This window comes from Giraffa tippelskirchi, chromosome 1, assembly GCF_054371585.1.
Source record: "Giraffa tippelskirchi isolate mGirTip1 chromosome 1, T2T-mGirTip1v1.2.pri, whole genome shotgun sequence".
In the NCBI taxonomy this organism is placed as follows: Eukaryota; Metazoa; Chordata; class Mammalia; order Artiodactyla; family Giraffidae; genus Giraffa; species Giraffa tippelskirchi.
Window position 1 is genome coordinate 18,872,147 of NC_137275.1, and position 22,058 is coordinate 18,894,204.

Consider the following 22,058-nt stretch of genomic DNA (forward strand, 5'->3'; position numbering starts at 1 on the left):
TCAATTGTTGCCTATTAGATCAATTAAGAATAATAAGATTTGAAGATTTTATTTTACCTTCATTTATTCATTCTCTAACATTCTTCTTTCTTTCTGTAGATCTGAGTTTCCAACCTGTACCATTTTCCTTCTCTGTAAAGAATTTCTGTCATTTCTTGCCAAGCATATCTACCGGTGACAAATTTCTTCAATCTTTATTTAAGAAAGTCTTTATTTCCCCTTCACTTTTGAAGAATAACTTTTCTGAGTACAGAATTCAAGTGTGTGGCTGTTTCTTTCAACATTTACAATAGTTTACCCCACTTTCTTCCTGCTGATATGTTTCTTAAGAGAAAGATGGTACACCTGGTGTAATTCTTATCCTCACTTCTCGACAGGTAAGGTGTTTCTTTTCTCAGTCTTTGCTTTCTTTCAAGATTTTCATTTTGTCTTTGATTTTTTTTCCGGTTGACTATGATATGCTTAACAATAGATTTTTTTTTGCTATTTACCCTGCTTAGTGCTTGCTCTATGAACTTCCTAGGTCAGTGGTTTGGTGTCTGTCTTTAATGTTAGAAACATCTCTTTAAGCCATTATTACTTCAAATATTTCTTCTGTTTGTTCCTCCTTCTCTCCTGCCCACCCTCTTTTTCTCTTTCCCACCTTCCTCCTTTCTTTCCTTCCTTCTCCTTTTGGTATTCCCATTACACACAATTTAATACCTTTTGTAATTGTCCCACAGTTCTCAGATACTCTATTAACATCTTTTCTCTTCACGTTTCAGTTTGGGGAGACCGTCATTGATATGTCTTTAAGTTCAGTGATTCTTTCCTTAGCCATGTCCAGTCTAGTGATGAGCCAGTCAAAGACATTCTTCATTTGTTACAGTTTTTCTGACTTCTGTTGGTTTCTTCTCATTTTTTCTTAGACTTTCCATCACTCTGCTTGTAAAACCCATATGTGCTTGCCTGTTGTTCACTTTTTCTATTAGAGTCCTTAGCACATCAATTGTAATTATTTTAAATAGCCAGCCTGATAACTCCAACATCCCTCTCATATCTGAGTCTGGTTCTGATGCTTGCTTTTTCTTTTAAGATGGCATTTTTTTGCTTTTTGACATATTCCATAATTTTTTGTTAAGAGTTGGACGTGATGTACTGGGTAATAGGAACTGAGGAGATAGGGTTTTAGTGTGAGGTTTTTTTTGTTTATCTGGCTAGGAATTAGGCTATGTTACTATGTGCTGTATCTATAGTGCTGAAGCTAACATTTCCTCTGCTGCTACTGCTAAGTCGCTTCAGTCGTGTCCGACTCTGTGCGACCCCATAGACGGCAGCCCACCAGGCTCTGCCGTCCCTGGGATTCTCCAGGCAAAAATTTCCTCTAGTGACCTTTTTTTGTCCCTACATTGCTGGGTTTTCCTGGAAACTTAAACAGGAGTTAAGGCTTTCAGTTCTTTCTGTTGAATCCCCTGTTGTACAAAATCCTTTGAGGGGACACCTCCTCCATCCCATGATTAGGTCTCAATCTTCCATTGACCTGGAGCTGAGTATTTCCCTCCCCCGCCCCCAGATTAGTCAGGCTTTGGTAAAATCCCAGTTGATTAAGCTCTGCTGAAATAATTTCTCTTAAGAAGAGATCTTGCTAAGGGGAACAGAGAGCTCTGTCTTGTATTTCAAAATGTTTACTTTTCTCCTCCTGCTAGAAGAGCAAGGGGGTTTTTCTTGGTTGATCATAGTGAGAACCTGCTAGGGCTCCTGGAGGGAAGATTCATGAAAGTGTGGGGGTGACTGGACTGGACTGGACTCCCTCCCCCCCGACCATGAGTTTTTCGCTCCCAAGCTCTCCCACACTAAACCTCCAGCAATTCATCAATTACAGCTTAAAGTATTCCTGCCACGCTGCTGCCAGCTGTAGGCTTTTCCTCCTGGCCTCTGCTCCTGCTAGTCTGTGATTCTGTCTGTCCATCTAGGCTGTGATTCTGTCTGTCTCTCTAGCTTTTGGTGCAGCAGTTTGCCCTATGACCTCAATTCTCTGATAGATCTAAGAAGACTTGTTGATTTTCAGTTTACTGGGCTTTTTTCTCTCTTGTTACAAAAGATAAGAGTAAATACTTCCAAGCTCTTTACATATCAGACCAGAAAGTGGAAGTTGCAGTGTGATTCATAAATACAGTCAAGTGAATCTCAGAGTCATGGGCCATGAACTTTGGCAATTATATAACAACAAAACAACAACAGTTACTGAGCACTGACTCCATACCAGCACTTCGTTAAGTATTTTAGTCATCTGACAATACCCGTACAAAGTAGATACTGATCTTTTCCTCGTTTGATAGATGAAAACATTGAAAGAGGCTATGTAATCTGTCCAAGGACATGCAGATTTAGGTGACAGAAGGGGAATTCACGTGCAGGCACCTTGACTCTAGAGGTCACCCTCTCACTGCAATGCCCTCATGCCTCTCCCAGCATTCAAGTGTCTATTTATCCTTCATTTGGCAGATACATGTGCTAAACGTCATTCCCAGCACTGGAGGAGAAAAGGACAAGGTCTCTGTTCTCATGAACATGTATATTCCAGTGGGAGAGAAAGCAAATAAACAAGCAATGAATAAACAGGCTTGTTCCGAAAGAGATGGAATTCTCTAGGCCAGAATACTGGAGTGCCTTTCCCTTCTCCAAGGGATATTTCCAACCCAGGGATCGAACCCAGGTCTCCCACATTGCAGGCAGATCTTTACCAGCTGAGCCACAAGGGAAGCCCAAAAAGCAATGAAGATTAGAAAGAGAGAAGAGATGAAGAAACACAGTGTGTGATAAAGAATGCCAGGGAGGGTGACTTCTTTAGAGAGAATGGTTAGAGAAATTATCACTTAGGGGTTGACATGAGAACTGAGACCTGAGGGAGGGAACAGGTAGGGGAAGAGCATTCCAGATAGAAGGAGGAGTCAAAGGTGGGAACAAGTATGGTATGTTCAAGGAGGAGCAAGATGGCCCATGTGACTAGTCCACGTGAGTGAGGGAGAAGGTGATCATAGGAGAGGCCAGAGAGGAGGGCTGGGCCGCACCAGTGCAGGGCTCTGCCAGGAGTGGCAAGGAGTTTGGATATTATTCTAAAAGCCCTGGGGGCACTTCCCTGTTGATCCAGTAGCTGAGACTCTGTGCTTCCAATGAAGGGGGCATGGGTTCAATCCCTGGTCAGGGAACTTAGATGCTACATGCCATGTGATGTAGCCCCCAAAATTAAAATAAAGCCCCAGAAAGGCACTGCAAGCTTTTAGGCAGTGGAGCGACATGCCTCATGCATTTCAATGGCACATATGAGCCTCAGACCGCAGTCATGAGACCCCAAAGATGTTTTACCAGATTCAGGATCGGGGACCCACCTCTAAGGCTGGGTCTCTCTGGGGTGTGCATGTCGAGGAGGGAGACTGCATGTGAGGCAGTGCCCTCGAGGACAGCTTGGGGTGTTAGCAGCAGCATGGAGTGACCGTTGGTTAGAAGGAGAAGAAAACCCCAGAACATGCCACAGGCTCAAGAATCCTGAAGCTTACGTGGCTCTTGGGTCCTGACTCAGTGCAGAGCTCCTCTTTCAGGTTCTACTGCCTTCCCTAACAGCTACCCTAGGTTTCCGATGTGCAGCCTTTCTTCCACATGGCAGAAACAGGTTCTCCTTCTGTTGAGATGGGTGAATGTGGTTGGTTTCCTCCCACTGTGTCAATAGTCAGCACAGAAGTGGTCCTGACCCTGATGCCCAGAGAAGACTTCCTGGTGTGGTTTTGGATAATGACTTGCATGCCTGCCTCACACCATCTCCTTCTTGGAGGGCATCTTGCCCTCCTGGTCACCTCTGGTGTTAAGTAGAAATAGGGCTTCCCTGGTGGCTCAGTGGTAAAGATTCTGCCTGCCAATACAGGAACAGCCGGAGACGCGGGTTCAATCCCTGGGTCAGGAAGATCCCCTGGAGGAGGAAATGGCAGTTGTCTCTGGTGATATATGGATTCATCAAAGCATTGTTATATACATGCTGCTTTGTGACTCCATCAGGATCGAGAGACGCTCTGAGAGATGATGGGGAGGAGGTGGGAGGCAGGAAAGAGAAGAAATTCTCCCAGGGCTACTGCATGGGGCTCAGCATTTTCCTTCCTTCCTGGTAGGATAAACTACATATTTCCTGCCAAGAAAAATGTACCATTTAAGGTAGAGATGAAGATGGCTGTACCCACCTAAGATGCTTCACCTTCTTTGTTATGGATCTAGGTCAGTGGAAACAGGTGACGTGAGGGAAACCATCTCAAGGGAAGGAAAAGATAATTGCCTGAGGTGGTCTGAGAAGAGAGAGTAACTGTAGACGGACATGCCAACCAATAAGACTAGTCTGGTCTCTTGTGTTACCCTTCCCAAATATAGCAGAGACTCCTTATACAAATCTTACTCTCTTTGTACTACAGATGTATTCCTAAGCATTTCAAGGTGATTAAATTTTGTAAACAAATAATGACAGACTTTCAAGGGATACAGAGAGTTTTTATTGAAAGAAACACTTGGTAAAGTTGAGGGTATTTTTGCAAACAAATAGCCACCAGATTTTTACTGATAGGTGTGAATTTGGCTCCACACCTGTGTTGAAAGATACTTTTAAGATGAACTTCACATGCAGTTCTGTCAATTTGGAATCTATTCTGAAACATATTTTCAAGCTAAATGTTGCTTTCTCCCTTCTTTTCATACCCAAGATGTTTAAGAGTGCAGAGACAGGGCATCTTAACAGTATTCTGTCCCTAGCCTCTCCTCACCTCTCTCCTCATCTCTACTCCCCTCTGGCAGTCTCTTCTGAAACCACGAAAGTTTGAAGCTGAGGGGCATTAAAAACTAAGTCGTATCCCTTTTCTAACAACTGAAAAGTGCTGAGTCGCTCAGTTGTGTCCGACTCTGCAGCCCTGTCGACGGTAGCCTGCCAGGCTCCTCTGTCCATGGGGATTCTCCAGGCAAGAATACTGGAGTGGGTTGCCATGTCCTTTTCCAACAACTGAAAAACAAAGGGCCAAATATCATACTTATTTTTGTTTATTTTTTCCACATTGTCTCCAAAAAATGCGTGGGTGTTGAAGGAGACTGTGTCATAGTGCAATTCCTTGACAAGCCATTTCTTCCCGTACCTGCCACCAAGCATTGGGGCTGAGCCAGCAGGTTGTCACTGCTTATTCTTCATTCCACTGCTCTCCGGCCAGACACTCTTATGTTGCTGCTTTCTAAGTTTCCCAACCCACTGATTATTTTGCATTTTGGATGATTTCTCTTCCAGCTGCCTTCATTTGCATTTTGCCTAAACCAAATCTCATTGTGATGATTTCTCTTCCTATTTCTAACCTCTTTAGATCCATCTGTGTTATTTCTCTGTCCCTCGATGATGTCTGCAGCACCCCCTAATTTGGCACCAACCAAAAATGTTATTAAATGTGTACGGCTTGTTCCCAGTCATTAATGAAGATGCTAAATAAAGCTAGAGCTAACAGCTACTTTGGAGCCTTCCATTAGCTGCATCCCCAACCTGATCCCCATAGATTCTGAGCTGTTTTTCATCTCTGGTTCTTGTTTATTAAAGTTCAGCCTTTTCAATCATACTGTTCTAGTTCCTTCTAGTGCCAGCCAGAGCTCTTGTCACAGGAATGTTTCAAGGATGCTGCTTTACATGCTTTATTAAGCTCCAGAGGTACAATAGCTACAGAAGTCATTGAATCAAGAATTTTAATTAACAGTAAAATTTATAGTTTCATATGCCAGAGAAAATTTTTTGCCTTTTAAAAACTCTTTTACAAGGCAAACACATTTGATTACCCTTTATCTTCTCCTATTTATCCTTTAGAGCTTTTTGTGTAAATCTGCTAGTTAATTCTCTTTGAATTTAAAGGTGCATAAACCATTATGTGCTGGTGAAGAACACAGGCTATGAAAATGAAATGGCCCTTGTCATGAGAAACTAATGATATGCTAGAGCAGGCTAGATCCGTGTATAATGAAGAAGGACTCTATCCAGACGATGTGGCATTCAATTGCTTGAAAGCTTCAAACTGACTCTTAGGGCTGCAAAAATAGGAGTATGGGGTAGGGTATTAGGATAAAGCCTAATGCAGAAGGAAAATTTTGGGCTGAAAACTCAAAAGGTGAAAAGGATTTGCATTGGCAAGGAAGAAGCAGGGGAAGTTAGGGAAACATTTGAGCAACAATAGAGACAGAGAAGGGCTTCTCAGGCGGCGCTAGTGGTAAAGAACCCAGCTTTCAAAGAGAGACATAAGAGAGGCAGATTTGATCCCTGGGTTGGGCTTCCCTTGTCTCTCAGCTGGTAAAGAATCTGCCCGCAATGCGGGAGACCTTGGTTCGATTCCTGGGTTGGGAAGATCCCCTGGAGAAGGGAAAGGCTACCCACTCCAGTATTCTGGCCTGGAGAATTCTATGGGCTTGTCCATGGGATTGCAAAGAGTCAGATACAACTGAGAGACTTTCACTTCACTCACTTTGGGAAGATCCCCTGGAGGAGGGCATGGCAACCCACTCCAGTATTCTTGCCTGGAAAAATCCCATGGACTGAGGAGCCTGGCAGGCTGCCGACCACAGAGTCACACAGAGTCAGACATGACAGAAGCCACTTAGCGCAGCACAGCACTGAGAGAGAGAAATGATTGTGGCATACTGCGCCGAGTCCCTGAGCAGTAGAACATCAGTCTGATTGAAGAGAAAACTGGTGTGGCACGTTGCAGATCCAGCTGGCTCTATGGCATCTCTCATCGGACGTGTCTGAGGCATCTTAACACCAACGTGCCTTGAATCAAAGTTGTTACTCCATCCTCTCCCCAAAACTACTTCTCTCCTAGTTTTCCCCGTCAGAAATCTGGATGTCTTCCATGATTTCTCTAGCTCCCTAATCATCCCTCACCCAATATTTTAGCCCATCTCTTTAGGTTCTGCTGCACAGTTGTTATCTTGTATCTGCATGCTTCTCATTTTTCCCACTCTCTAGTCTCAGCCTGGACTACTGCAAAAACCCCACACATGCATCTTCCTCCTCCAGCACTTGCCCCTCTCCATACTGCAGCCACACAGAACTTACTGAAAATGAAACCACTCTCTAACAAGAAAAGAAAATCTTTGAGTGACTGAGCAGTGCCTTTGAAGTGAAATCCAACCTTGTTATCATGACATAAATAGCCTGGTGCGGTCAGGCTATTATACACCAATGCTTTTTCCACCCCACGTGGGTGCACTTCAATATAATTCTAATACTAACCACTCGCGTTGGCTTCAGATACACAAGGAAAGACACCACTTTGCTGACAAAGGTCTGTCTAGTCAAAGCTATGGATTTTCCAGTAGTCATGTATGGATGTGAGAGTTGGACCTTAAAGAAGGCTGAGCCCCAAAGAGCTGATGCTTTTGAATTGTGGTGTTGAAGAAGACTCTTGAGAGTCCCTTGGACAGCAAGAAGATCAAACCAGTCAATCCTAAAAATCAATCCTGAATATTCATTGGAAGGACTGATGCTGAAACTGAAGCTCCAATACTTTGGCCACCTGATGCGAAGAGCTGACTCATTGGAAAAGACCCTGATGCTGCAAAAGATTGAGGCAGGAAGAGAAGGGGGTAGCAGATGATGAGATGGTTGGATGGCATCACTGACTCAATAGACATGGTTTGAGCAAGCTCCAGGAGATAGTGAAGGACAGGGAAGCCTGGTGTGCTGCAGTCCATGGGGTCACAAAGGGTCAGACACGACTTAGTAACTTAGTCAAAACACAACACAAGGGAAAGCCCCAGTCTTCGATATGGGTGCCCCTACTTCATATGCCAGCCACAAGCAGGGGTCTCCAGACCCCTCATACCTACAGATTCAGGGGTTCCCACAGTTCCCTCAGGTTTAATAATTTGCTAGAACAACTCACAGAACTAGAGAAAGTGCTATACTTACTCTTACAGTTTTATTATAAAGGGTACGAATCAGAACCAACTAAGTGGAATAGACACCCAGTGGGAGGTCTGGGAGGATTCCTCATGCAGAGCTTCCTCGCCTCTCCCCATGGAGTCAGGGGCCTCACTTTGCCTGCCTATCCGTGGGTTCACCAGCCAGAGAGTTCCTCTGAACCTCAGCATCCAAAGCTTTTACTGGAGTTTCATTACAAAGGCTTGGTTGATTAAATCATTGGCCATGTAACCGAGCTCTATCTCCAGTCCCCTTCTCCTCCCAAAGTGCCAGCACTCTAATCACATGCTTGATATTTCTGGTGACCAGCCCCAATCCTGAAGCTATCCAGTGGTCCCTACTGAGTCATCTAATTAATGCAGTTAAGTTACTTCTATCATTTAGGAAATTCCAACAGATTTTGAGGCTCTCTGCCAGGAACCACTGGGGACAGGTATATCTTTATTATATCACAATACTCCTCAGATCTCATCTTGTACCACTTTCGCACCCCACCCACCAGACATGCTGGTCTTCTCCTAACTCCTGGACTGTGCCAACTCCTTTCCTCTCCCTGAGACAATTCCTTTTTCCCTGTTTCATTCCTGCCGTATCTCCCCCAGCCTAAGAATATATGTCCAGTGCAATGGACATGAACTTGGGCAAACTTTGGGAGATGGTGAGGGACAGGGAGGCCCGGCAGGCTGCAGTCCACAGGGCTGCAAAGAGTCGGACACCACTGGGCGACGGAACAACAAGGTTATCTGATTAGAAAGCCTTTGCCTATCTCAATGTCGTCCTTTTATCTCCCCATACTTATCTGCTTCATGGGACTAATTCCAATCTGAAATGATTTGATCTATGTTTATGCCTCCATAAAATGTAAACTCCTTGATGACATAGCCTTGATTGTCTTGTTCCTTCTTTATCTTCTAGCACATACCAACATTCAGTAAATATTTGTCAAACTAAAGAAAGTGGGAAAGATAATAATCAGGCCAGTTGAAGCTATTTGATTGCTAAGAAGAAGAAATGTTTAGGCTTGATGAGAAAAGTGATATGGTGAAGTTGTCAAATCAGAAGCAAGAGAATGACAGATATTTGGGGGGAATGAGTATGTGAAGTGTGATCACAGTTTATCAAATGTATCGTGGAAGGGAAAGGACTAGAGGCAGGAGGCCCTTCCAGGAGTCCAGGTAAACTGATGGAAGTCTGAACAAGGGCAGTGGAGTAGGAATGGAGTGAAAGGGGGAAACTGAGGTTTTTAAGAAAGATGCCCTGACATTTGTTCTTTTTAGGTTTAACTTTTTATTTTGAAATAATTTCAAACTGACAAAAAAGTTGCAAAAACATTATGAAGGGCTCCTGTGTACCCTTCACCCAGATTCACTCATTGTTAATATATTACTTCATTTGCTTTATTATTCTCTTTCTTTCTTTGTATGTGTATAGAGTATGCATTCTTCTGTGTTATTTTTTTCGTGAATCCTTTGCAAGTAAGCTATCAACTTCATGCCTCTTCATCCCTAAATACTTCAGTATGCATTTCCTAATGGGAAAGACATTTCACAGGAACACAATACTTGTACCAACACCAGGGAATTTAATGTTGATACAGTACTGTATCCAGGGTCCTAGCCCAGGAACCAGTTCAAGATCCTACATAACAGTGGGTTGACCTGTCCCTTTAGTCCCTTTCATTTGGAATAGTTCCTTGGTCTTTCTTCGAAGTTATGACATTGACATTTTTGAAGTATACAGACCAGTTATTTTGCAGAATACTCTTCATTTTTGGTTTGCTCAAGTTTCTTCATGACTTCATTCAGATTGGACACTTGGGGCAGGAATGCGCATTAATGATCTTGTGTCCTAGCATCAGACAAGAGGCCCATGATATCACTTTATCGTATTATTGGTGGTATGAACATAAATCACTTAGCTAAGGTAGTGTCCACCCTGTTTCTCCACGGTAAGATTACTATGTTTCCATATGAGTAATTTATGCTGAGATCCTATGAGCCGATGTAATAAATTTTTTATTTTAATCAACCTTTTGATTTTAGTAATTTTAGCACACCTTGGTCAGTCTTGCCTGAATTGGTTATTGCCAAGGCACCTGCAAAATGGTGATTTTTCTAGCTCCATTATTTCTTCTACATTTGTTGGTTGGCATTTTACTTCTTATTTATTTATTGTGGGTTCATATTTTATTAATCCATTCCTGTTATTATTCATCTTAACACACCCAAATTATTCATCAGAGTACCCCCGTTTGTTCAGTGGGAGCACTGCAGATGGACTCCTATGTCCTTTTGATAGGTCCCCATCATATTTTGGAGCAATTCCTTACTTTCTGGCGTAACAAAAGATACCATGTTCCTCTTGTGCTTTTCCTGCCTTTGTCCTGCCACCAGCCATTCCACCAAAGAGTTCTGATTCCTTTTTAGTGGGGAATGTTATTTAAAAACCAAAATCTGGGAGTGCGATGTGTCTATGGTGACTGGACTGTGTTTTCCAGGTCCTTTCTTCCCTGAAATTTTGACTCATCAAGTGAGAGAGATCTAGGTTAGGAGACAAAACAATAGTCACATCACAGACCGAAATCATCCAAAACCCAAACTGGAAAGATTCACAGAAGGCAAACTAATCTACCAAGGTGCTGGTGCTGAGTCTAACTCTTTGCGACCCCATGGATTGTAGCCTGCCAGGTTTCTCTGTCCATGGGATTCTCTAGCCAAGAATACCAGAGTCGGTTGCCATGCCCTCCTCCAGGGGATCTTCCCAACCCAGGGATCGAACCCACGTCTCTTATGTCTCCTTGTTGGGAGGCAAGTTCTTTACCATTGAGCTACCAGAGGAGTCTACCAAGAGGACTACCCAAGCTATCTTAAAAATATGTCTTACACAAATATATTCTTTGTGAGAGATTTAAATCCTGGAGGAATAAAAGAAAACATGAGTCATCCCTGCAGTCTTTAAGTTTTGTCAGCAAACACTTTTTAAATGCTAAAACTGGTTTTTCAACGTTCGCAGGGCTCCTAAAACTTCCCCAGGCTTAGCGCCACATGAGGGCCAGACAGCAGGTGGGGACTTGTTTTGTCGAAGTTGCAATTTGCCAGGTGGTGAAGACGGATGCCAGGCCTTCTTGGGGACTTTCTGGGCCCTTCTTACAGATTGTCAGTGTTATCTGGAGGGAAATCAATACTGACCCAGTATCAACTGTGGGGAAAGCCCCGGACGTTCTTCACTGTGTGAATAGCGCAGTGTTGTCATCTGAACTGGGGAAGATGAGATTCAGACTTGGAGACTGAGATAAAGTCTGTTTCGAATGAGACTTAGGGTCCCTAAAGAGTGGAGGCCACAGCGTCTTTCCCTCTTTGACCCCCTTGATAAAACAACTCTTTTCTCAAGACAGGATGCCATTACTCACAAAAGACTCACACACATACACACACTCTACTCTAAAACTTGCCTGTTCAAAGCTGACATGTTGGTCTTAGTTTCTTTTTCACTGCTGACTGGAAAGGAAGGTGTATTACGAATACAAGTGGAATTACCTTGGGGTGTGTTTTGAGACCACCTGGTAAACTTTCCCTTTTGGAACTCTAAGCTGCTGCTGCTGCTGCTGCTGCTGCTAAGTCGCTTCAGTCGTGTCCGACTCTGTGCGACCCCACAGACGGCAGCCCATCAGGCTCCGCCATCCCTAGGATTCTCCAGGCAAGAACATTGGAGTGGGTTGCCATTTCCTTCTCCAGTGCGTGAAAGGGAAAAGTGAAAGTGAAGTCGCTCAGTCGTGTCCGACTCTTAGCGACCCCATGGACTACAGCCTACCAGGCTTCTCCGTCGATGGGATTTTCCAGGCAAGAGTACTGGAGCTCTAAGCAGCCACACAATTGAATTAGGGGACAAAATAGCCACACTGGTGTCTGGTCAGAAGCAAGCATCTGTTTGCCATTACTCTAGGGGAAAGCCAGTCAGTGATACTGGTCTCAACAGGGAACTCTGCTCACTGTTATGTGGCAGCCTGGATGGGGGGGCGCGGGGCTGGAGTTTGGGGGAGAATGGATACGTGTATATGTATGGCTAAGTCCCTTTGCTGTCCCCCTGAAACTGTCACATTGTTAATCAGCTGTACTCCAGTACAAAATGAAAAGTTAAAAAAAATGATTCTGGTCCTAGATCTGTTGACTGGGACAAGCTAAATGCTGTTCACACTTGGTCTTCATCTTACTACCCAGAGCAAATGAGGTGGGCCTTAAAAGACAGGTTTCCCCTCGTGCCATTTAGAGGACTAGACTCAAGAATTTATATTCAATATAAAAGGAGGTTGGGAGAAAAGTAGTTCTGATAGAGCAGGTTCTTTCTAATCTGCTTCAGTGGAGCTTTTGACATTGATTACCTTTACTCAAGTCCCAGAGAACACGCAAAGGCTGAGCTTACAGGGAAATATCACCACAGGATCAGTTTCAGTTTCTACAGTCTCAGCAGAGACCCGGTTAGGGATATTATCTATGATGGAGAGTGAAGTAATAAAGATACAGACCCAGGGTGGGTTTCACTGAGGACACTGTCACTGTACTTGAGTTGGGATTGGTTGATTAGTGCTCATAAGAACAGAGATCAAAGAAGGGTGATATAAAGAGGTATCACTGACTGCCTTACTAGATGAATATTACTGCTTCATCATTTTTTCCTAACATGGGGCTGGTGGCAGAAGCTGATTGTTTTGATTCAGGCATATAGAAACCTTAAAAATAATTTGTTACCCTCACATTACAGAAGAAACACTTGATTATTATAAAAATGTAGAAAATACAACAAACAAAGAAAAAATTAAAAGTCATCCACTGCCCCACTTCCTAGGGGAAACAGCTGTAAACAGGTTGACATATACTTTAACATTTTTCTATGCTTAAATACATATTTTTGTTAAGAATCCATTCATTCCTGTGTTCATGCTCGTTCGTGTCTGACTCTTTGCAACGCTATGGACTGTAGCCCACCAGGCTCCTCTGTCCATGGGATTCTCTAGGCCAGAACACTGGAGTGGGCCAGCATTTCCTCCTCCAGGGTAACTTCCTGACCTGGGGGCCAAACCCGTGTCTCCTGTGTCTCCTGCTTTGGCAAGTGGATTCTTTACCTGTGAGCCACCAGGGAAGCCCAATGCATTCATTACTGTATCACTTATTTTGTCTTTCACTTAACTACTTTCTACCTCACCTCTCCATGTCAATACTACAGTATCCTTTTTTTGTCAGTTTTTTGAAGAAATTTTTTTGGTGTGGACCATTTTTAAAGGCTTTATTGAATTTGTTACAATATTGCTTCCATTTTATGTTTTGGTGTTTATTTTTGGCCCTGAGGCATGGGGGTTCTTAGTTCACCTACCAGGGATTGAACCCACACCCCCTGCATTAGAAGGCAAAGTCTTAACCACTGGACCTCCAGGGAAGTCCCTTTTTGCTAGTTTTGAAATACAAAACCAACAGATGCTCTTGTTAAAAATTTCTGAGTATAGAATAAAAAGTATTTCTCCTACCTTCCAGTCTTCCTTCCTTGATGTAACCCTAAGACTGTGTACTTCATGTTTCTCTCCAGAAAATTTCTATGGACACACACACACACACACACACACACACACACACAAATAGTATTCAACTAATGAATGTATCACAAGGTAGTAAGTAAAATCCTGTTATGTGGAAAATCAGGGTTTTTCCAAGTTCAGTGAACATCTTTGTGATTAAGCATTTGCACACAGCCATGATTATTTCCCTAAGATAAACTCCAGAAAACAAATCGCACCATTTTAGCACGTCTCATATGTGCAGTGCATTTGCCCTTCATATGATTTATGCCAGTTTCTCACTGTCATCCATAAGCAACTTTGACTTTTTAAAAATCTTTAAAAGTGTAACACATATAGAAAAGTGTCCACGTCATGGGTTAAACCTCCCCTGTTCAATAAGGTAGCCAACGGCCACACGTGGCAGCTGAAGTGTGTGACACTAGAAATGTAGGTGGTCCAAACTGAGGTGTGCAGGAAGTGTAAAATACCCAGTTTCGAAGAACTGGTCCAGAAAAAAGTCCTGTGAAACATTTCATGAATGATTTTATGCTAATAATATATTGAATGACATTTTGGATGTAGTCTGTTTAGTAAAAATATATGAGTAAAATTGATTTCACTTATCTAATTTCACTTTTTTAGTGTAGTTACTAGGGAAATTCAAGTCACATGAGTGGCTTGCACTGTATTTGTCGTGGACAGCACAAAGTAGGACACCATGTGGATCCTTAGATAATAAACCTGCCACTGAGGGATGCCCTCCTGATAAGCTCTCTTCCTCTCCTACTCCTCCCGCCCCACGCCCACCTGTGCCTCGTTATAGCCAGTGTCTTAGAACTAATGTAGCCCCCTTCACCACCAACAATCTTCTATCAGGTCAGTTTAGTCGCTCAGTCATGTCCGACTCTTTGCGACCCCATGAATCGCAGCACACCAGGCCTCCCTGTCCGTCACCAACTCCCAGAGCTTACTCAAACTCATGTCCATCGAGTCAATGATGCCATCCAACCATCTCATCCTCTGTCGTCCCCTTCTCCTCCTGCCCTCAGTCTTTCCCTCTGTCAGGAATGATCAGTAAACGTGGTGAGTGCCCACTTTTGAAGGTAATGGGGTATTAAGACCGTAATCTACCAGAACCAACTGGGAAGTACAAGCTCTAAGTTGCATCATCTGTTAATTGATTGGTAGGAAAGTGTATGTATTTAGACTTCAGGAATTGCTGCTGGATTCAACATCATGCTCCTGCTAAAATGTGCGCACAGAACATGGGCAGACGGAATACGCAGACTTGACAGACAGTTCATTGATGGAAGGCTGCCATCTCTTACCAGCCGTCAGCTTTCACTTCCTCACTTACTGATTGTACCAGACACACCCTTGGTGCACACACCTTTTCATCAAACACGAATGCTGTTCCCACGTTGGCTTCCACACCCAACCACTTCAGGGTGGAAACAAAGTGCAGAGAAGTAGGAAGAAAAAGCCCCAGGGATTAGCATTATGACCCTTGCTTCCTTTCTGCCCTATTTATTGCCTTACATCTTGTTCCTTGAGTCACTTTTTCATTGGACTCAACTTTAGAGTAAAAAATAAATAAAAGATTTTTCAAAGTACATCATAAAGTATTTGGGCTCAATTGTATGCTCAATTATTTGGAATGTGGTCAAAATCCTTGCTTCATTCCATTGCTTCACTCAGAGTAGCTTCTGTAGGGAAGGTCTCCAGGTGAGAGAAATTAAAGAAACATCTCTGTTCCAACTTGTCCTCATTATCACTCTTTTGTTGTTGTTAGATCATGCTTAATTTTATAAGAATAATGTTTCTAGCCCTTTGGAGCCCTCCACTTAGTTTTTATAAAATTGCAATGTAATAAATTCAAGAGTCAACATAACCTTTTAACAAGAAAAATGAGACTTCTCTTTCAAAGATTCCCTCTCCCCTAAACCTGAAGGATAAGGGAAATAATCTTGTTGAAATGAATGTGAACTAAGAACCGAAAGAGCTCCATCTTTGTTCCGTGATTGGTTTGACTTACTAGATGAACTTGAATACATATCTTCTAAGCCTTTATTTTGCCATCTGTGAACTGGGGACAGAGTGTTCCCCCTCCTTCCTATGTTCATATGGGTTTGCAATAAAAGCAATAAATTAGATGAAAAAGTAATAAATTATTCCCCAGGCTGCAGTGATCTTGACATTTGCAATTCCTTCCTGACTCCAGATTCTGTGATTATAAGTAATGAATGCTTTCACTCTTTCCAACCACTGTGTTTCAACACACTGGTAAAATTTAAAGACCTCTTTCTTATCACGGTAAGCCAAGCTATAATTTTCGCCTTACACAGACTTCTAAGCACCTTTTTTCCCTCTTTGTATTCAAAGCTGAGCATATACTTCTTAAGGTCTTTGTACTTTCCCTCTTTGTCCCATTACCAACGTGTTAGGCAAATTTTTAAAGTTATAAGATAAACAAGATCGAATCACCTTCTACCAGCACTGGGTGAGCCAGAGACACACACACATACAAAACTCCATAAATCCTTTTCTGATTAAAAGAACTGTTAAAACTTTGAGAATAAAGCAATTCTCTCTCTTCTCATCATTAGGAAGAAGCCAATATCTGTGAAATGACAGATTCCTAATGAAAGCATGACTCAGTACTGAATAGTACAGTATAAAACATTATTACCTCTTTTTAAAGGGATTATACACTATATACTTTTATTTTTATTTTATTTTCAGTTGACCCCTGAACAACTCGGAGGTTAATCCACCTATAATTTTTCATTGACTTTTCCTACCTGTGGTTCCTTTACATCCTCAGAGTCAACCAACCTCAAACCATGAAGTACTATAGCATTTCCTATTGAAAGATATTTGCGTATAAGTGGACCTGTGCAGTTCAAACCCATGTTATTCAAGGGTCAGCTGCAATTTTCCTATCAAAAACGCTACTTCCCTACCTAATTTGCCATTCTCAAAGTTTTGAAAGCATTATCAGTTAAAAACAAAACAGAGTATAAACTGAAAAAAATCTATAGATCTCTCTGGCCCATGGCTATAGCTCAGGTTTCATTAACAGTTTCACCTGAAATACTTCCTCGGATGGCTCACCTAGGACCTCCAGACCCTGACACTGTCTCCCATCATGAGGCCAACAGCCTGAGCCCTGCCCCATCTGTGGGTTTGGCAGAATCTGCTGGACTCCGACGTGTCTGCTTCTTTGGGCACCAGAGTCTCTCTTGGGATTCCAGTGAGTGCCGCCTGCCTCTCCACATGGGATGCTGCCAAGCAGACCAGATTCCTCAAAGAGCCCAGTCCGCCCCGTTCCTGTCTGTGACACACTGTTAGAGCAGTCCTCAGACAGTATTATTTGTGCCTTGGCATTTTACAGAGACTTGGTGAAGCAGCTCTTTGGGTTTTTACTTACTGACTTCTTGTTCTCTGGTGTGTTGGACAGGAAGCCCATTGAAGAGAAGGAGGAAGGATAGAGTCAGCCCAAGAACTAACCTCCTTCTATACTCAGGGTTGCCTCTCTCCTTGAGGATGAATGTCTCTTTTCTGGACATGAATGATCTCCCAGTGGGCTTCAGTAGTCCCCACCAGAACTTTCTTCTGGTTTCCTTACTAGTTCACTCAACAAGCCGGAACCTCCTACCATGGGCACACCCTAATTCCCTGGCTCAGTCAGTAAAGAATCCGCCTGCAATGCAGGAGACCCGGGTTCAATCCCTGGGTGGGGAAGATCTCCTGGAGGAGTGCATGGCAACCCACTCCAGTATTCTTGCCTGGAGAATCCCATGCACCGAGGAGCCTGGCAGGCTGCAGTCCATAAGGTCTCACAGAGTTAAACATGACTGAAGCGATTTAGCCCACACACAAGGACAAGCTAAGATGCCTACTAAGTGAGAATCCCAGGCACAGAGGAGTCTGGCAGGCTGCAGTCCATAGGGTCACACAGAGTTGAATATGACTGAAGCGATTTAACACACATTGCAAGGACAAGCTAAGATGCCTACTAAGTGAGGATGTATTCTTGTTTGGATGAAAACCAACCCAGACCAACCTCCAGGGGTTGAACTTGAGGTTGAGAGACTGTGAGTTGAGGGTGGGAGCAAGTCTGCCAGTGGTGAGGGTGGAAGTGGGGATGGGCGAGGTGGGAGGTGGGGGAAATTGGGGAACTTTCGGGAAGGTGCCAGGGTGCTTGATCCCTTCACGCAGGTCTGCCTTCTCCCTGCAGAACGACATCTTCGAGTGGTCGAGGGACCATCGAGTCCATCACAAGTACTCGGAGACGGATGCTGACCCGCACAATGCCCGTCGGGGCTTCTTCTTCTCCCACATCGGCTGGCTGTTTGTCCGCAAGCATCGGGACGTCATTGAGAAGGGGAGGAAGCTTGATGTCACCGACTTGCTGGCCGACCCGGTGGTCCGGTTCCAGAGAAAGTAAGTGAGCAGTTGCCATCGATGGCCCTGAGGGACAGGACCCAGAGACAGAGCCCAGTGGGGTGTAATAATATTCCCAGGCAGTTCCCCTGCAGGTTGGATCTTCTTGGTAGGGTCGCTGTCTGTTGATTCATTCCTTTTTGATCATGATGTTGTTCCCCTGTTCACACATTTGTTTTGAATTTGACCTTGATTTTGAAATGGAGTTCCTGTAAGTCCACTTGTCATTTCTTTCCGACCCATCTGCCCGACTGATTTCATGGAATGTTTCTGTTGTTTTCCTCACTCACTCGTCCGTGTTTCCCTGGGCTGGCGAGGAGGGCAGAGAGGATTTGCTTTATTTTAGTGATACGCTGGACTCCAGCGGGACTGGCCTCCCTCTCGGTCCCCTGCTCTGTTCTCCCGGAATTCTCTTCTAGTGAAGTCTCCCCTCCCCCACTCCTGGAAATGTTAACACCAGAAGGTTTCTGTGCAGAGAAAACATAACCGGGTAACAAAGAGCCTCAAAATGCTTGCGTGCATGCACGGTGTCAGCTGAGCGGTTTCAGCCCGTCAGCATTTACAGGGTGAATCTCCTTTCAACAACCCCCCGGTGATAGCCTTCCTGTCACTGTGCTGCAAGTGGGGAGCATCCAAGGTTCACATTTCCACTAGGGAGCCGACTTGGGCTGCATCCATGTTGCTCTAGATCTGCAGAGTTGGCCACAATGTGTTAGTGTTAGTTGCTAGTCATGTCTGACTCTTTGCCACCCTGTAGACTGTAGCCCATCAGGCTCTTCTGTCCATGGGATTCTCCAGGCAAGAATACTGGAGTGGGTTGCCATTGCCCTCTCCAGGGGATCTACCCGACCCAGAGATCAAACCTCGGTCTCCAACATTGCAGGCAGATTCTTTACCATCTGAGCCACCAGGGAAACTCATGTTGGTTTAGATCAGCAGAGTTGGCCACGATGAGAGCATTTATAAATAGGTTCCTTGCCCCCAAAACAATGGATTTATGTGCAAAGAGAGATGATTTGAGGATGGCATTCTAGTGAGAGCCTTGAGATGGTATCGTGGACAAATGGTCCCTGGATACCATCTCCACTGACAGGCAGGAATCATTTGAAGCGTTCTCTCAAACAGAATGTCCTGATAATGTAAATGGAGTCTGTACCTTTGACGCAAAGTTCCTTGCATGAGAGGAAGTGTGGCTTAGAAATGTGCCCCTTTGATCCTTAGCCTCTCTTCTCACGTCGAAGGTGGTGAGAAAAGGGAGGGTGGAAGAGACAGATTGCACAGGCCTGCACTTGAGCACCTCCACATCCTTGCAAAAGAGTTGACTGCTCCCAGGGCTCAGTTTTGGCTGTAAGATGGGGGTAACAGTAGTATCTGTCTCTTACAGTTTTTGTGAAGGACATAATGAAACCAAAAATGATGGGAAATGCCTGGCGCATAGTGATAGATTCGTGATGAATCACGCCCCAGGCAGCAGCTACTCCAGTCCACCCCCTGCTTTCTTTTTTTTTTTTAAGTTGTGCTGGGTCTTTGCTGTGGTGGGCTCAGTAGTTGTGGTGCATGAGATTAGTTGCCAGCATGAGGGATGACCTTAGTTCCCCAACCAGGGGAACTGTGTCCCCTGCATTAGAAGGAAGATTCTCAATCACAGGACCGCCAGGGAAGTCTTCAAACCTCTGCTTCTGTTGGCTTCACCACAGGGTCTTCTTTGTCTCCTCCATACAGTTCTTTCAGGCGGATGCAACAAGTTATTGATAGCCAAAAGTTTTAGAGCAGAAAATAATAAGATGCTTTCAATTAAATGACTTCTTGATTCTGATTTTTTTATCACGAGGGTAAACTAGGAAAATCTGCAGAATTCAGAGAAGTAGAAAGAAAATCACCCACAGTTCTAACACATAAACACAACCACAGTTTAGATTCTGTAATATCTTCTACATCTTATGCATATATTTGGCATATTTTTACATGATGAAAGTCATGCTGCTTATGTAATTTTATGTCTTGCCTTTTAACTTCAGATTATGTTGTAGGCACCATTATCAAAGGCTGCATGAGTTCACTGTTTGAGTGTCAGAGTTTATTTAACCATCACTCTGCAACAGGATATGTATGTCATTTCCAATTTTGTGATATAAATGATGTTGCTATACAATTAGTAATGCTTTGGGACAATCAGACCTTAAATTAATTTGAAGAGCTCAGATGAGAAGGCAGAGGATCTTCTATTTTATTCATGAGAAGTGAGCTGAGTATAATAGTGTAGTTTCTCTGACCATAAAAATGGAATTTTTTTGTCAAGTTTTCCCTTTTAAACAATGTGGTAATCTGATTCATTAGGTGTATACTCATAATACATATGTCCAAAAGTTATCTCTAAAGGCAGGCAGAAGAACAAAGACTATTTCAGCATGTTTCCTGAATAGATGTCTGAGAACATCTTTCATCACCAGTTCAGTGGCCAAAGGATTGTAGTCTCAGAAACCATCCATTCATATCCATTTCATATATCATTGAGCTCCTGCTGGAAGTCAGAGCTGAGGATACGGTCTTAAAGACTGGTCTCAGTTCCCCCAGAATTTGCAGACTAGCAGGGAACCCACAAATTAACTTACAGATAACTATACTATAGAGGGAGGAGAATGATATATAATAGGGTAGAGTAAGGCACCATGGGAACACAGAGAGGAGTCTCCTAGCCCACCCTGCAGGCTGGAAGAAACTAACTCCCAAGCCAAGACCTGAAGGATGAGAAGTCAGATAAGGATGGGGGCAAGAATATTTATTATATCTGTCACTTCATAGAAGTCTAAAGAGCCCTTGAGTTTTGGAGCTTTTTACAAATCAGTTAACCCATGCCTTCCATTTTTCCTATGAGAAAATGAATAAACAAAATGTAAACAGAAAGTTGGGAATAGAAGTACTGTCAGCCTGTGCTACTATAACAAAAATACTGACGACCAGGTGGCTTACACAACAGACATTTATTTCTCACAGCTTTGGAGGCTGGGAAGCCCAAGATCAAGGCACCAGAGGATTTGGTGTCTGGTGAGAGCCTGCTTCCTGGTTCCTAGATAGTTGTCTTCTTCTTGTGTCCTCACAGGGCAGAAGGGGCAAGAGAGCTCTCTGGGGTCTCTCTCATAAAAGCCCAATTCTGTCCATGAGGGCTTCACTTTTATGACTTATTCACCTCCCGAAGCCCATCATTGCCTTGAGGATTCGATTTCAGCATATGAAGCTCGTTGTTCAGCCACTCAGTCGTGTCCAACTCTTTGTGACCCCATGGACTATAGCCCTCTAGGCTCCTCTGTCCATGGGATTCTCCTGGCAAGAGTACTTTGGAGTGGGTTGCCGTGCCCTCCTCCAGGGCATCTTCCTGACCCAGAGACTGAATCCGAATCTCCCACAGCTCCTGCATTGCAAACAGGCTCTTTACCACTGAGCCACCAGGGAAGCCGTAAGACCTGATGCAGCCTCATGAATGAATAATAATAATGAAAGAATCACTGAACTACAGGAAGAGAGCTACATTCATGAAGCCAGCTTTACCCGTCCTGTCGTTCACGCCCCCTCGAGGAGGTAGATTCCTTAAGGAATGAGTCCTTGCTCACAGGGGTGGGAACTGGAGCAGTGGGTCCCATCACCGGTGACACTGCCACATCGGGTCCTAGACCTTGTTCTTCTGGGCCAAGTGGGAGGGGCATCTTGAAAAGCAGAAGAAGATGCTCACTCGGAGCCCAGTCCTGTGCCATTTCAGCAGCACTCCGTAGAGAATCCCTCTCCTGGACAGAATTCCCATCCCCTCTGTGATCCTCCGAGGGCGACAGTCCTTGTTCCAGGTTTAGTGGCCGGGATTTGCCACTGATTCCACTACCTCCCGGAGAGCAATGTTTGTGCAAAGAGACCCAGCTAAACACTTGGAGAGTTTTCTCAAACAGGCAAATGTGTAAATGACAGAGACCCAGGATTTAGAGACTCCTTCAGTCAGAAGGTTGCCCAGGTGGCACAGTGGTAAAGAATCCACCTGTCAAGCAGAAGACTCGTGTTCAATCCCTGGGTTGGAAAGATTCCCTGGAGGAGGAAATGGCAACCCACTCCATATTTTTGCCT

At 43.9% G+C, this 22,058-nt stretch overlaps 1 protein-coding gene across 1 annotated transcript in view; it reads left to right on the forward strand.

Moving 5' to 3' along the window:
- Positions 1–22,058, forward strand: part of SCD5 (stearoyl-CoA desaturase 5) — a 169,480-nt gene that overhangs the window by 107,730 nt on the left and 39,692 nt on the right. Inside the window, exon 3 of the mRNA XM_081583375.1 lies at positions 17,746–17,951. Coding sequence (XP_081439501.1) covers positions 17,746–17,951 — 206 coding nt within the window. The remainder of the gene's footprint in view (positions 1–17,745; positions 17,952–22,058) is intronic.